At 39.8% G+C, this 17,288-nt stretch overlaps 1 protein-coding gene and 1 long non-coding RNA gene across 6 annotated transcripts in view; both read right to left on the bottom strand.

Moving 5' to 3' along the window:
* Positions 1-16,789, bottom strand: part of LOC135771664 (protein NLRC3-like) — a 141,527-nt gene extending 124,738 nt beyond the window's left edge. Inside the window, exons 1-7 of one of the 5 annotated variants that reach the window (XM_073815399.1) lie at positions 16,721-16,764; positions 16,568-16,633; positions 15,163-15,239; positions 14,778-14,876; positions 14,555-14,641; positions 14,214-14,327; positions 7,101-7,193 (exon numbers count right to left, since the gene is read on the bottom strand). In XM_073815399.1, coding sequence (XP_073671500.1) covers positions 7,101-7,193; positions 14,214-14,327; positions 14,555-14,641; positions 14,778-14,827 — 344 coding nt within the window. In that variant the 5' untranslated portion in view covers positions 14,828-14,876; positions 15,163-15,239; positions 16,568-16,633; positions 16,721-16,764. Of the gene's footprint in view, positions 1-7,100; positions 7,194-14,213; positions 14,328-14,554; positions 14,642-14,777; positions 14,877-15,162; positions 15,240-16,567 lie in introns of all 5 variants that reach the window. The other 4 variants (XM_065281992.2, XM_065281993.2, XM_065281994.2 and 1 more) reach the window with 4 other exon arrangements.
* Positions 1,020-2,896, bottom strand: LOC135771769 (uncharacterized). Its single transcript, XR_010543030.2, has 5 exons — positions 2,657-2,896; positions 2,241-2,338; positions 1,981-2,101; positions 1,785-1,900; positions 1,020-1,647 (listed from the first exon to the last, which is right to left on the bottom strand). It is a non-coding gene; the product is annotated as an uncharacterized lncRNA (long non-coding RNA).
* Positions 16,790-17,288: the final 499 nt, after the last annotated feature.

Genomic DNA, 17,288 nt, shown 5'->3' with positions numbered 1-17,288 from the left:
GCTAAGTGTCTTGATTCAGATTTTACACTGCAGGAAGTCATCAACGCTATAAAGTCATTTCCATCAGGCAAAGCAGCTTGACCTGATGGTTATGCGCAGAATTCTATAAGAGATTTTGCAATACTCTTGCGCCACTTTTGCTAAGGATGATATATAATTCTAAAAACAGTGGGAAGCTGCCAAGAACCCTTTATGAAGCAAATATCTCTTTAATTTAAAAAAAGGGCAGAGACGAGACTTATCCTGCAAATTTTAGGCCAATTGCACTTCAAAATTTTGATCGCAAAGTAATAACTAAAATCCTGGCTACTAGATTGAACAACTATCTGGCTTCTATTATCCACCTTGACCAGACAGGGTTTATTCCTGGCAGACTCTCCTTTTCTAATACCAGACGGCTGCTCAATACTATTTACACTGATTTTAGTGGCACTAATGGAGCTTCTATTTTGTCCCTTGATGCACACAAAGCTTTTGATCAGGTCGAGTGGCCTTATATGTTTGAGTCACTACGCAGGTTCGGATTTGGGGAAACCTTTATCTCTTGGGTGAAATTGATATATGCAAAACCGTGCTGTTCTGTTCTGACGAATGGCGATCGATCAATTGCACTGGAGCCCCTTGCTGTAACAATAAGAGAGAGCATCCACAAGTGGAGGGGCTTCAGGTTGGAGGTGTGGAAACACTTATCAGTCTGTATGCTGATGACGTAATACTGCACAGCAAAATCACTGGTGTTAAAATAACACCCACAGTGTCAAATTTAACACTGGCAAAGTGTGTATATGTGTCCACACTACACTGTGTTAATTTAGTCAAAAGTGTAGTGTTAATTTAACAACACCCATTATATGTTAATTTAACACTCAATATTGTTAAATTTTACACTTTGTTCAACACTATTCATTGTTGTTTCCACACTACACTGGTGTTGGCACAGAAATACAGTGTTAAAAATTAACACTCCTAATTTAAGGTCAACACCAGTGTAATGTAAATTCAACAATGTTAAGTGTTAAAATACTGATCAATAGCCACTTTTGTTGCTAATGGGTTGTTTCTATAAAAGACAAATGACAAGAAATATTGCAAAACCTCTTTTTATTAAAGTACATCACATTTAATATTTACATTGATACACACAACACTTTGCATTTAACACTGCTTATTTAAATACCTCAGCTACAATTAGAAACAGAATACAGTATGGAATAATGAAAGTTATCTTATACCACAGCGCAGTGACATGAAAACCACTTATTATAAGGTCTTTAATAAATCAAATGAGAGTTAAAATAAATTAGCCACCCTACTCAAAACTTGAACATTAAAATACACTGCAATTACCTTACTGGCAGGCAGAAATGCTTATCCTTCACAATACTAAAGATTTATCCATAACAAAACAGACATTTCAATTCAAAAGACGTTTCATTTTTCTTAAATACGTTCCAACCTGGTATTTAGTTCTGTAGTTGTTTTACTCATGATGTAGTGGAAGGCTGCATCAGTGGTCTTCATCATGGAGGGAATGGCTTTTTGGTCCAGAATGATGCAAAAATTCTGGATGCAACTTCTGTTCCCAACGCAGAGCAGGCAGGGCTGTGCTGATCCATCCACCACAAAGCATGGATTGATTCTCATCACCTAAGTGTTTTAAAAGAGTGTATTTGATGAATGTATTTGATGTGTGTTTATGAACTTGTATGCATTTACATGGGGTGAACAATGCAAGCAAACTAACTGCTGAATAAATAACTAGAACAAAATACCAAAAAACTTACACAGCACAATCAGTAGCTTCAGTTGCACATTGACCCTCTTTCTTCTTTCTTCCTTTCACAAATGAAAGGCAAGAGGTGAATGAGCCAGGGAAGAGCTGCCACATCACTGTCCCGTCCTAGCAAAACAGAATTTAAACACCATGAGTATACAGTTAAACTTTAAAACTGTAAAAGTAGCAAACCCATGTACACTTACCATATTTAAACTCCTGTTGACCAGACAGAGGGTCATCCATATCTTCATCAGGATGTAGTCTGCAATTATCCTTTAATTGTTGTATGTTGGCCATTTTGCAATACATCGCCTCAGCATATTTCTGCAGATTTTCAAAGACAAAAAAGTCAAGAAAATACCAAAAAGGGTGCAGTTTTAACCGTTATTTGAATCAAAATAATCTCAGTATAATAAATCATGTTAGAGACAATGTACAGTACTAATGTACTGTGTGTACTCACATAACTAGTTGGTAAGCTCTTATCCTCCAAACTGGGTTAAGGAATAACAGTTCCAGAATTCATGGGTATGCCGTATTCAAATATAGTCTGGTAGGGTCCTATCACAAAAAAATGACAATGAAGATTCTGAAAACTCAACATTCTTTTTATATTAAAAACCACACTCAAGACAAAATATGAATCTTCATTTATACATTTTCAAAATAGTAATCAATTTGATTGCTATTTAATATGATATCAATAGCAAAACGATGTATGAGAAGATAATATCTTTATTAAAGTTGGCAGCAGGTCATGTGACTTTCTTTCCAGATTAATAACCATAATATGTACAAAACTACATATACTAAAAAGATTGGTTAACTGTTCAGTTATGTCAAATAAAATGATTTATATGTATAAATATATAAACTTACCTTCTGTAATGAATGTATATAAGTATTAGCAGTCGTTTCTCATTGGAAGTCATCCATGTCAGGTCTTCTTTAATAAACTGCCCTAAAACAGCATCTCGTCTGAATGATTTGAAGCACTCAGTGTGAACTTTCACCAAACTAGCATCTATAATGACAGAAAAACAAATGTTCGCCATACACGTTTTACACTTTCGTATGTATTTGCCATTTGCATCTGTCTGACATCTAGCACCACGAAAAGCTTACAACACACAATGCATCCAATCCAGCAATATGTGCATTCAAATGATGTAGTGATGGGTTGTTCGCGAACGAGCGGCTCTAAGAGCTGATTCTTTGTAGCGAACGAGCAGAGCCGAATCTTCAGACGCAGGTAGGGGAGCCGGTGTCATGAGCAATCCAGTCCCCCCGAGCAATTCTGCCCCCCTAGGACCCCGCGTAATTCCATTGGCTGAAAAAACTCCTCATGGGTAGCCTTTGTAGCGCCTTATTACAATTCCTTCAAAATTTCGTGATGATTTATATCGTTAGAATGTTGTTAAAATTACAATTGGTCTATTTTAAATTATCCGTTTAATATAGTAGTATATAACTGATGCTCTAGGTGGTGAGATCTACCAAATCTCGTTCTTAGATTTTTTTTAATTAGCTTAATGTGACGTACCAGCTTAGCATACAGCTATCGGGTAAAATAGCTTAACACAAACACCAGTTGCACTCACCGTAATAACGTAATGTCATTTTTTTTAATCCTGAGGTTTAAAAAAATATGTTTCACGTTCAGATAACTTAGTAATCAATAACATAAAATTGAAATGTGTTTTTGTTGTGTAAGGCAATTAATTGGGTTTTTAGGCGATTACGTGTGTCATTACGTGCTGCTCACGTGTTTGCAACATGAATATTAGTTCATTAATTATATTATTTTTGTAAGCTTTTATTTTAAAAATATTTTGTATGCTTCTATTTTGTAAAAAGTACCTAGCTTGCTACACCACTAACGCAGCTTCGATTAGCCATTAGCATCAAGATATCGCGATGACAAGTTTTTGACCAGGCATTACTGCTAGGTACCAATTGGGGTCCTAGGGGGGCAGAATTGCTCGGGGGGACTGGATTGCTCACGACACCGGCTCTTCTAAGGGAGCCGAGCCAGAAGAGCCGAATCTATGAAAAGAGCCGGACTGCCATCACTAAAATGTAGAGCCGGAGCTTGAGCCGAAAGAGCCGAATCAATGGAAAGAGCCGGACTGCCCATCACTAAAATGATGATATATTGTGAGGTTTTGGTCAAATGAATTGTTGGTTTGGCGATATTTCCCCTGTTTGCATACATCTTAGAAAAACACATGACGATGCGGTTGCGGTTTTCTCCGTGTTTCAGTAATTTGAATAATTAACCGATATCCGTGCACTCACGTGCATGTAAACGACCTCGTTAACTCACGGTATCTAGCCTATATGATTACCTCATAACGAGCATCATATGGTGAATAAACGAGCTTTCATTCAACTTAATTTCATACCTTCAATTTGTAGTGCATGTCGCGATTTATCATGGTTCAATTCGTTCATATCTCCTGTTAATATTATCCTTCTTGGTTAAAACTTTTAGCTAGCAGTTTAACTTTATACTAAACTAACAAGGGAACAACATAACACAAGGTAGCTCTGATTAAACTGAACCAAATAACGAATAAAGGGGAAATAAAATGGGAAAAATACCTTATTTGGGTTTTTTGGCATATGGCTGCGTAGAGTCAGACAGAGAAATAACAGTTTAATTTAGCCAAACCATGTGAATATTATGAGACTGATTTACCTGATCTCTTCAGTTCTCCTCTGAAAGAAAATGGCGGTAAAATCCCTGACAGGATATGTTTAGTGGAGGCGTGGCTTGATTTACACCGCTCAGAGTGAAATCTGATAACACCCTTGTTTAACACTGACACTGTTGTGGATATAACACTGGCCTATCAATGGCAGTGTTATTTTATTACCAGATAGTGTTAAAACAACATCAACACTGTGTATTTAACACCATCCCTGAAAATTTAACACTGGTGATTTTGCTGTGTGTATTTGCACAATGCTGAAAAATCAGTTCCCCCTCTTCTTGAGCTGATCAAGTCTTTTGGTAAAATATCGGGGTTCATCAATTGGTCAAAAAGTGAGTTTGTGCCTCTTTCCAATATTTATTCACCAGAGTTTCTACAAAGTATCCTATTTAAAATAGTTAATGATCATTTCACCTACCTTGGCTTAACCATACCTAAGGATCCAAAACTGATATTTAAATTAAATTTTGCAGAATTTATTTCAAAATTAAAGCAAAATATTGAACGTTGGAAAATTCTTCCTTTATCAATGATCGGACGTATAAACTCAATTAAAATGATCTCCCTTCCAAAATTTTTATACTTATGTCAAAATCTCCCAATCTACCTCACCGCAGCCTTTTTCAAGGACCTGGACTCAATTGTCCTGTCCTATATTTGGAATGGCAAATTAGCCAGAATTTCCAAGGTATTCTTGCAGAAGTCTAGATCAGAGGGAGGGTTGGGCCTTCCTGTATTTAAACACTATTACTGGGCTGCCAATGTTAGGGCATTAATGTTCTGGCAACAAGGATCCTTGGATAGTCAGACGCCTGTAACCCCCTTGTGGCTCAAGATGGAGGCCAACTCTGTGAATAGCTCTTCATTGCCAGCCATGTTATTCTCCAAGTTCAAAAATGCACAGCCCTATAAGAATTTATGCTTTGTGGTAAAACAGTCAGTAAGAATTTTAAACCAGGTGAGGTGTTTTCTAAAACTACCAAATACATCAGTACAAACACCTTTATGCTTAAACCATGGTTTTCTACCTCCCTGGCATGACATCAAAATCTACCCCTGGAGCATGACATTTATGATATTTGTAAGAGCCCTCCTTTCTCCAAGCACCTCATATCATAAATTGTATGTCTATTTGATGATTGTATAACTGCGCACACTGTGAGAACTAGGGATGTTTGGGAAGAAGAGCTAGGTGTGGAACTACTGGAATCTATGTGGGACACCTGCTTGTCTAATATCCATTCCTGCTCTATAAACAGCAGACATCTACTAATATAATTTAAGATTGTCCACCGTTTGCACTATTCCAAAGTCAGACTACATAGAATATTTCCATCAGTTTCCCCAGTGTGTCACAGATGTAATATGTCAGAGGGAACACTTTCTCATGCTTTTTGGTTTTGCTCTTCACTGACAAACTTTTGGTTTAAAATATTTGACTGGTATTCTAAAGCATATCAGAGGCCCCTTCAGCCTGAACCCGGACTTGCTATTTTCGGCTGTTCACAATCAACAAGGGCTATTCCAACTTCAATGCGGCAACCATTGGAACTAGGATTGATAGTTGCCAAGAGACTGATATTGAAGGAATGGAAGTCCCCCTCTCCTCCCTCCTTTAAGGTATGGATAGTTGATATGCTATCCATAATCCAAATGGAAAGACTTCGCATTACTCAAATGGACACGTTCTCACGTTCTTGGGATCCGTTTCTAACTCATTTTGAAAAAACAAACTGTAGCAACTAATTGTGTTCTTCTATCAATAACTTTTCCTTCTACTGCTGTACTAAATGTGACTGTAAAAACTGGCAATTACTGCATCTGAGCCCTGTTTTGTTTTGTTTGTTTGTTTTTTGTTGAAATTGAAATGTAAATAAATAAAATATTATAAAAAAAGAAAAGATTTAAACGGTTAAAATAGTGTATAAAAAGACATAATAATACTTATAAAAATATAAACAGTGCTTTCTATGGTAAATAATAGAAAACTTTTTATACAGAAATATTGTGTTCTTATGTTAAAATAGCTTTGTGGCCCTCCAACGAGATGTAAATCTCAGAAATGGCCCCAAGCCGGTTTGAGTTTGAGACCCCTCCTATATAGGCTTCTGTAACTTGTTGCTTGCATTATGTTTTGCACAGCAGGGCACACAGACGCACATAATATGAACTGTTTGGCATTAGAGCTACAATCCAATAAACAAATAGTTAATATTGCGTGACTTACATACAATGCAGAGCAAATGATGATTATTTTGCTCGGATAACAAGCCCCTAACCAAGTCCTTAACAAATCCAGTGGGACATTTTTAGTTTAATAAGCACAATTAAAAAATGAATCTAGCAAAAATAAAACCATTTAAAAATGTGTATTTGCATTTGTGACACATGCGTGGATGTCCCTGGGCTAAGCCCCGAATATCCCCTGACCCTAGAACCGCCCCCGTCTGTAGTCTATCGCACCAAGCAAACCCACAACCCCCCCCCCCCCCCCCAGGTCTTACAGCAAACCTCCCAACCCTACCACCTGCGGGAAACCCTGAAGTACCATGTGGTCAACCTTTTTTAGTTTTTAAAACAAAATAAAATAATATGCTATGATTTACCTGAAATGAGGACTCATGTTTTCATTAAAGTCTTGTAGTTGATCCTCAGATTGCTCAATCTTCCTCTGACAGTCAGATTCTGTTATGATTTGTCTGGATGGGAAGAATAAGAATCAAGAATCAATTAAACATATAAATATGTTTATAAATGTATATAAATATAACTATAAAATATAGTTTTAAAAATCTTTTAATTTTCAAAAGAATAGCGGAGTTCACAACTATAACGATAAAGATACAAGTAAAGGTATAGTTGGGATCACTTGCTGAACGTGTTTTTTTCCAACTTAAAAATGATAAACCAATGACAGCCCATCAAATCTACTTGAATCTAAAGTGCATGCGTACAGTGGAGAACCTCATTGCTGAGGTCCATTACATAAAATTACTTCAGGTGTTCAGCGCTGTTGCAGTGAATTTGAATTCATAATGTTTTTATTCTACTACACACTATTAAACCAAAAGGTAAGATATTAGATTACACAAACTAGATTCACTGTTTAGAGATACACGAAACGCAGCAAGTTGAGGACATCTGCTGGTTATAGCTGCTGTAAAAGCAACAAGAACAGCATATTTATACATTTAATTGTCAAACCCGTACTTGAGTAAAGTAGGACGGTTGCTTTCACACGCAGTTCAGTTATTTATGGGTTTGACAAGCGCATTCCAAAACCGACCTCACACCCGTAATTTTCAGGTTTCACAACCGCATTTACGGAGAAGCTGTGCTATGTGAATGGAAACGCACTGGACAACTAGTTGTCTGTCATGTGGCTTGTCATTTTTTGCTCTCTGTGTTAAAGAGCCCAGTCTCTGTAGACAGCCCAGGCAACTGTAATGATACGAAATGCGCGGAAGCAAATGCAGGTGAAATATAAACAATGTTTATTAAGAATAAACAAAGAGAGAGAGAGAGTCAATGCTGGGTCAGAAGTGTCCAGTGATAGTGGCAATGGTGGCGAGGACTACGGTGGTGAGTTGGTGTTGATGTCTTGAGTGCGGCGTTGGTGGAGTGGTGAGCAGTGGTGAAGATCCAAAACTGAACACAGGAACATCCACGCGGAGACGACGACGACAATAGACAATCCAACTGAAAACACGTAATCCAAACAGAACGCCACAGAGAACCACACGACACAAGAGCAGACACAAAGTAATCCTCTGGCACTGGAACAGAGAGAGAAGTGAGTATATATGGAGTGGCAGTAATGATGAACAGCTGGAGCAAGACAATCAACACACAGGTGAGCGGCATCAGACTGATTAGCACATGGCAGAGCGGTGAGTGAACAAACAAACACACACACACACGACACGGAGGAAACAATGGATTTCCCTACCGTGACAGTACCCCCTCCCCTAGGACGTCACCTGACGTTCCCAGCCTGCCTTACCTGTAGATTGTAATCATCTATAAGGCGGTGATCCAGTATGTCCCGAGCAGGAACCCACCTTCTCTCCTCCGGACCGTAACCTTCCCAATCCACCAAATACTGAAATCCGCGTCCCCTCCGTCTGGAGTCCAGAATACGGTTAACCGAATATGTGGTCTCCCCATTAACGATATGAGGCGGGGGGGGAACCGGGGCAGGCGGATTAAGACGTGAGAAAATCACTGGTTTAATCTTGGATACGTGGAACACGGGATGAACCCTCCTGTACGCCGGAGGAAGGCTCAGACGCACTGTTACCGGATTAATGATTTTGGTAACAGAAAAAGGGCCAATAAATTTGGGAGCAAGTTTGTTCGAAACGGAACGCATCGGAATATTCTGGGTAGAAAGCCACACTCTTTGACCGACGACGTAACTGGGAGGCTTCGACCGGTGGCGATCGGCCTTAGCCTTGGTGCGTGACCTTGCCTGGAGCAGAGCTCTACGAGCTCTGGTCCAGGTGCGGTGGCACCTCTGGACTAGTGCGTGTGCGGAGGGGACCGACACCTCGGATTCCGTACTGACAAAATTAGGTGGTTGGTACCCTAAGCTACACTTAAAAGGAGACATGCCCGTAGATGACACTGGCAGAGAATTGTGTGCGTACTCCACAATTGAGAGTTGCTGACACCAGGAGGAAGGATTCTTGGAAGCCAAACATCGCAACACCCTTTCGACGTCCTGATTGGCTCGTTCGGTTTGACCATTGCTCTGGGGATGGAACCCAGATGAAAGACTAACAGTCGCTCCTAGTAATTTACAAAACTCTCGCCAAAATTTGGACACAAATTGGGGACCCCTGTCAGAGACCACGTCTGTCGGGAGGCCATGTATACGGAAGACGTGGTCAATGACAGCTACTGCTGTTTCCTTGGCTGACGGTAATTTGGGCAAGGGAATGAAATGAGTCGCCTTCGAGAACCGGTCCACTACGGTTAAAATCACCGTATTACCCTTAGAGGGTGGGAGGGCGGTAATGAAATCTAGCAATATATGGGACCAGGTTCTCGAAGGGACTGACAGCGGTAATAGTAACCCATCAGGAGGTCGATTGGAAGTCTTACCAGTGGCGCAAACCGAACAAGCCAAGACGAAGTCGTGGACGTCACGAGCCATACCAGGCCACCAAAATCGTTGCTTAACTAGGAACCTAGTTCTACTAACCCCTGGGTGACAAGCAACACTGGAGGAATGACCCCATTGAAGAACGTCTGACCGTAACTTCTCCGGCACAAACAATCGGTTCGGTGGGCAGCGAGCCGGGGGCGTTACCCCTTCTAAGGCTGTTAAAACCTTCGATTCGACCTTCCATCTGAGCGCGGAGATAATGATGGTCTCCGGTAAAATGTGCTCGGGAGTAGCAACGCGATAGGAACGCTCAAAAAGACGGGATAAAGCATCGGGTTTGATGTTTTTGGAACCCGGCCGGTAAGAGAGTGTAAAATCGAAACGACCGAAAAAAGAGCCCACCGAGCCTGCCTGGAGTTAAGTCTTTTGGCAGTTCTAATGTATTCGAGATTCTTATGGTCCGTCCATACAATGAAAGGTACCCCTGACCCTTCAAGCCAATGACGCCATTCCTCCAGTGCTAGTTTGACTGCTAACAACTCTCGATTGCCAATGTCATAGTTAACTTCCGCAGGAGATAAACGATGAGAATAATACGCGCAAGGATGAATCTTTCCGTCTGAGGATGCGCGCTGGGAAAGCACTGCTCCTACCCCGACCTCTGACACGTCGACCTCCACTATGAATTGACGTGAGCGATCAGGGGTGACGAGAATAGGAGCTGAAACAAAGCAGCTTTTCAGTTTGGCAAACGCAGCCCCGTTGCTAGAGAATCAGAAATGTATTTCTCCATGGCCTCCATCTCAGGAACAGATAGAGAGTAAAGTTTGCCTTTAGGCGGAAACGTACCTGGCAATAAATCTATAGCACAGTCATAGGGACAGTGCGGAGGGAGAGAATCAGCCCGAGACTTACTGAACACCTCCTTCAGGTCGAGGTACTCCGTGGGCACGTTAGACAAATCCACTGCTTCCCCCTGAAACACAGACTCAGAAACGTTAGTACAGGCAGAGACAAGACAGGACTTACGACACTCCTCGCTCCAGCTGGTGACAGAACCCAGTTTCCAGTCAATTTTGGGATTATGGGAGTGAAGCCAGGGATGTCCAAGAACGATGGGTGAGAGGGATATGTCAGTGATGAAGAATGAAATAGTTTCAGTGTGGTTGCCAGAGGTGATGAGTGTGACCGGAGCGGTGGTGTGCTTGATGGTGGGAAGCTGTAATCCGTTGAGAGCGAAGGGAGCGATCTGGTGAGTGAGAGGGATGAATGGTATCTGGAGCTTACGTGCAAGAGTGCTGTCAATAAAGTTCCCCTCGGCCCCGGAGTCCAAAAGTGCATCCCCCGTGTGTGTCTTGGTGGACCACCGTAGTCGCACCGGAAGGAGAGTGGATGTAGTCGAGGTCTTGTGTACAGAGATCCCGCCCGATAGTAGCCACCTTCTTACTACCGGGCTTGGTCTTTTACGGGGCACCTCTGGCAATGATGACCCGGTCCTACATGGGCTCCGAATCTGAGAGATTGCCGACGGAGACATCGCAGGGGGGACTGGTAGACTCGGGTCTGCGCTGGGACGAGGTGGTGGTCTTCCTTCTAGTCGCCAGGGTGAGACGTGCATCGACCCGGATGGCTAGGTCTACCAGCCCGTTGAGAGAGGTGGGTAGCTCCGCCGTGACGATCTCTCGCTGGATCCGATCCGCCAGCCCATGCAGGAAATGATCCCACTGCGCCTCCTCATTCCACCTGCACTCCGCCGCCAGGGTCCGGAACTCAATCGCATAGTCCGACACCGAGCGGTCATCCTGACGGAGCTCGGTGAGGAGTCGGGCTGCTTCTCTCCCGGCGACGGAGCGGTCGAAAACCCTCTTCATCTCCTCGGATAGCAGGGAGAACGAGGAGCAGCAGATGTCTCTATTCTCCCACACCGCCGTCCCCCAGAGGGCAGCCTTGCCCGTCAGAAGTGACAAAGTGAATGCAACCTTAGTCTCTTCGAGACAGAAGGAACGGGGCTGTTGAGCGAAATGTAAGGAGCAGTGAGATAGGAAAGTACGGCAAAAATTGGGCTCACCGGAGTATTTTTCGGGAATGGGTAGCCGAGGCTCCGGAAGAAAACTGCCCCCTGGAGGTGAAGATGATGCGGGCGGCGTGGGTTGCGCAGTAGGTGGCGTGGGATGTGGAGATCGCTGAGAGAGCTAGGACACTTTCGCCACCATTGCATGGACTGCCTTCCGCAAGTCTTCGATAGCTTTGTCTTGATGATCCATACGCGCCAGCGATCGCTGAAGAAATTCCTCGAGCGTCGCGGTGGGCTGATCGCCTGCTGCTTCCATGTTGGCCAGAGGATTCTGTAATGATACGAAATGCCCGGAAGCAAATGCAGGTGAAATATAAACAATGTTTATTAAGAATAAACAAAGAGAGAGAGAGAGTCAATTCTGGGTCAGAAGTGTCCAGTGATAGTGGCAATGGTGGCGAGGACTACGGTGGTGAGTTGGTGTTGATGTCTTGAGTGCGGCGTTGGTGGAGTGGTGAGCAGTGGTGAAGATCCAAAACTGAACACAGGAACATCCACACGGAGACGACGACGACAATAGACAATCCAACTGAAAACACGTAATCCAAACAGAACGTGACAGAGAACCACACGACACGAGAGCAGACACAAAGTAATCCTCTGGCACTGGAACAGAGAGAGAAGTGAGTATATATGGAGTGGCAGTAATGATGAACAGCTGGAGCCAGACAATCAACACACAGGTGAGCGGCATCAGACTGATTAGCACATGGCAGAGCGTCGAGTGAACAAACAAACACACACACACATGACACGGAGGAAACAATGGATTTCCCTACCGTGACAGTAACAAAACGGCAACAAATCAGCAACCAGTATCACTGTGTGGGAGGGGCTTAACCGGCTCTTTCTCCATTTAAAACGCTTCTTGAATAAAGGGTTTATTAAATCGATTAATCGTGCAAATGTGCATTTGCTCAATTCATGAATTTTAATGAATTACGGTAAAATGCCACCAGATACAAAAGCCAGAGGGCGCTCTCGTACAGAAACTCCATTTGTGCCACAGACGAAATACCAGTACAAATGCTATTCCAGGAAATGTCTACAGGAATATTTATATTGCTGTTCTTCAAACTGTATCAGGTATTTTTATGATAATAAATAATATTTTGAATGATTATGTTTGACGTGTGTTGCTTTTTTAAATGCACGTTATAAACAATTTAAAGTCTAAGTGATTTAAGATTGATAAGGACTTTCTACTGATCACTATTTTGTGTCTTTTCTGACTGGGTGGGCCAGGCATCAATCTGAGAGTAGCCTCACCAATGTTTTGTCCTGCTGTTGTCAAACCATCCTCTCAGCGCCACCTATAGAGCGGGAGTGTAAAGCGCACTTCCTATGTGGCTGAGAATCTGCATTTACGCTAATAATGTTGTATCGATTTGCTTCACAAGACGTTAATATGTCACCAGAAGTCATGGGGATTACTTTTGTATTAGATATATCTGATTTGGTAAAATGTGCAGTTGTTTACACTGATTTTATGTCATTTTTAAGATTAAAACTTTAAATATGGAACCACCCTTGTTTATTCTTCTCTGCACAATGGGAAGCATTACACACACCAGCTGTTTTTGTTAATTACAAAAAAACGTTTTGTCCATTGCATGAATAATACCTTTTTTTATATTTAAATCTGTCACTATGGTTAAAGGCTAGTGATGGGTTGTTCGCAAACGAGCCGGCTCTAAGAGCCAATTCTTTGTAGCGAAAAAGAAGAGCCGACTGCCGTCAGCAAGAGAGCCGAATCTTCTGCCGCAGTTAGGGGCGGGACCTATTTGTTTGTGGCACACGATGGGTCCAATCAAATGAGAAGACAGACTAAGATTATACCATTATGTGAAAGAAGAAAGCGGGGATAGACGCTCAAAAAAGCCAGTGTGGTACAGGCCATGTACACAGAGCAATAGAGAGAGAGAGGCGGGGGAGCCGGATTTAAATGTAAGTGCATTGGGAGAAAGTTAAGGCATTTATAAAAAGAAGAAGAAAGTTCATGAGTGAAAACTGAAAAATGTCGTCATTATTTATTTGGTTTGTTTGCTGTGTTCATCGTTTAATTGTTTAATAAAAGTTTTATTATAATGCTTAATAATAGTAACTGTGTATTTTGTTCTAAAAATATGGCTTTTATAAAAAAATGATAAAAAATTATATACCAACACACAAACCATTCACAATTGCTAAATTGGGCTAAAAAAAGAAGTCTCCCAGTGATTCTAAGAGCCGGAGCCATAAGAGCCGAATCTATGAAAAGAGCCTGACTGTCAATCACTATTACATACACAAATAGCATATGGGTCTGAGGTCGGTTGCTTGTTCATACAGACAGTGTTTTATTTGTGTCTGTGATTTGCTGTCTGAACAGGACACTTCCAGACTCACACCTGAAAGTAAATACGGTTGTCACTCCCGAAATGTTGCCGTGTGAATATGTCTGATAATGAAGAATAATTTCTCATCTCTTCGACAAAATACACGATTGCAAAAAAATGTTAAACTACAATCATAGTTTTCAAATATATTTTATACCTGTGTGCAGGTCTTGTCTCTTCAGTCTTAAACTCTATTGGCTTCATCATAGACACATCACTCTTCGTAGACACACAGCTGAACTCTGAATCTGATCTCTTCTGATGATCTGAACTATAACACACAACAGATTACAGTTAATCCTCTGAACTGATGTACAAAACAACTTGCACAGTGCTTGTAGTGCTTGCACAGATGTGTATCTCTGTGTGAACATGTACTTTATAATAATGAAGATAACATTTACTACACACAATCACAAGAACAATTTCACATCTCATTTACTAAACAAATCACCATATAAAAGCTATAATAATCACATGTTTGAGAGTGTTTTATACCTGAGATCAGGCCTTGTCATCATAGACGCATCACTCTTCATAGACACACAGCTGAACTCTGAATCTGATCTCTTCTGATGATCTGATCTATAACACACAACAGATTTAATACTTTAATTTACATTACTGATATTTCCTTCAAAGATTGTGATAAAAATAACACACAAGTAGCCTACTTTCCTATAATATAAATGTTGTTTAATAAAGTGTTTATATAAAGTACCTGCATCCTGGAGAAAAATCTTCATGTGTTGATGTTTGTGTTTGATCCATGATGGAGCTGCAGAGGTGAATCTGATCAATCTGATCTCCACAACTGATACTGAATGAAAATAACATTCAGACACAAAATAAACTTTAAGACCAAGTGAATAAACAGACATTATAATTCAGATGAATCAATCCTGAGTTGTGAAGAAACAACTGCATCAACACAACTACACAACAACACCTCACATTAACACAACATTAACACAAATTAAATTAAGAATTATGTTAAGAAAACTTTCAATAAATAATTAAAATATTAAGATAAGTAACAATCAAATATAAATTAATAAATCTTTAAAAAAACTACGAATGAGGAAGTAGAAAGTGTCTGATCTCACCTGAACAACAACGTAAAAGACTGAGCTTATAGAAAGAATCTCAGTTATTCCATCAAATGTTCATCTTTAAACTCTTCCTGAAATACAAGTGAAAACACTACTATTGTGTTGATTAAAAATAAATCTCATCTTGATTTCTTTGTATTTAAAAACATTTGGTTCCAAAACGCAATAAATCCATTTGACTAATTTTGGTAAAAACTTGTTTTCTATACCAGGAAAGTGACAAGATGAAAACCAATATTTTCTGTTACAAACTTTCACATAGCATCTTTAGGTTATAAAAACATTAAAAGTTCAAATCCATAATTTTATTTTCAAAGATTTATTATAAAAACTTTTATTCTTTCCACAAAATGCAATAAATCTGTTGAATCAATATATAAATGTGCATTCATCTTTGCCATGTTATATTCAATTAGTTGATTAGTTGTATACACTGATAAAAAAATAAACATAAATGGCATTAATCAAAACACTTACTTTGTGATATTAAGATCACTGTCATTGCTGCGGTTATACTTGAGACGTCGTCGCTGAACTTTTTTGAAAGCTGTAAAATGTTTTTGTCCTGCTCGATTTTTGTTGGCTTCGCGTGAAATAATGTAAAGTTTTTCATAAGATCCCCTGGGATCAATGTGATAGCATGAGATAAGCTTGATGCTGTCTGGAGAACAAGCAACAGGCATTTTTCCATCTCCCTAGTGCCTCTCGCGTTTAGATTTTGATTTACGTTTCTTTTCCGTCACAAAAAAACACCACATGTTTATCAATTCCATCAAAGTATTATTTTGTTTTTGTTTATTTGTTGATCACGAAGTACAAGATGAGGAAAACTAGGATTCCGTGAGTAACACGCTGCCGTTTGTTTACAATGCGTGGTTTGGTGCGCCGTAATTTGTTGAGCGGATTTATTGCATTCTTCAGAAAAGGTGTTTATTTCATTTTGGGAAAAATTGAGAAAAGATGACACAATAACACGATATAGGATTTTGCCTAAATTTAGTGTTTAGCCTACTTTTAAATACTGACCTCATACAATACTGATTTTGCAAATAACAATTTTTTTTTAATGGCGTTTATGGTTTTTTGGAACCAAACTCTTTAATCTTTTTGTTATTTTGACCATTTTGTTTACACTTTCCCAAATAAATGCTTACCATTATTGAAACATAGCCCAAATAATGATTTTAATTAAACACAAACCTATAAACAGTAAATTCAGAAAACAATAATGAACAAAATGAAAATAATGTTGAAGTCTCTTAATGTTTTTGACGACTGTAAATATTGATAGGCAAACTTGTTGAGAGTAATTTTAAGATAAGAAATGATTGAATTTAAAAGAGTGAATTTGTCCTTTAAAGAAACTATGAATGAGGAAGTGAAAAGCGTCTCATCTCACCTGAACACACCTGAACACTCGCTGTCATCACAATCTGACTGGATTCACTTTCTCAAAATACTACAACTTTTAAATCAACTACACACACAAAAATACATTATACATGTTATATTAATCACCTGTATCGTCGATATGTTAAGAAATCAACTCAACCTGTTCAAAATGCGGAAGGTAAACACGAACAAATTTACTTTCACTATCATCTGTGACGTCACTATTATATAAGGAAGACTTGAGGTGTTTCTCCCTCTGCTGGCGGTAAACAAACATTAAACATCTGATTACAAATAATTTAACAGATTTAATTTACAAACGAGACTTAATCAATAATGTGCGTCAATATGTTTGCATTCACTGCATGAAACAAAGAGCACATCAGCATTAACAATAATTCAACTCAAATCATAATTAGTCCTCTTTTGTTTAACTAATGTAAGCCTAATAAAGTCAGATGGATTTAATATAACGTAAACTAAGTGATATTTTATTATTTGTGTGAACACCATTAATGTATTTATCATAGTGTGAATGAGACAGCACCTAATGTTTGGTTTAATAAACATCAGCAATTAAATCAACACTAACAGAAATGTTTTACATCAGCAGGGCTAAAATCATCAGTTTATAAATGTATTAAATATTACTTTTGAGTTAGGGTTTGGTCCAGAATGACTTATTTGATGCAATACAATCAAAGTCCACGAGATGTCGCTCGTGTGCA

This window comes from Paramisgurnus dabryanus, chromosome 8 (genome assembly GCF_030506205.2).
Source record: "Paramisgurnus dabryanus chromosome 8, PD_genome_1.1, whole genome shotgun sequence".
In the NCBI taxonomy this organism is placed as follows: Eukaryota; Metazoa; Chordata; class Actinopteri; order Cypriniformes; family Cobitidae; genus Paramisgurnus; species Paramisgurnus dabryanus.
The sequence above is the reverse complement of the archived record's forward strand: the minus strand, read 5'-3'. Positions and strand labels throughout refer to the sequence as shown.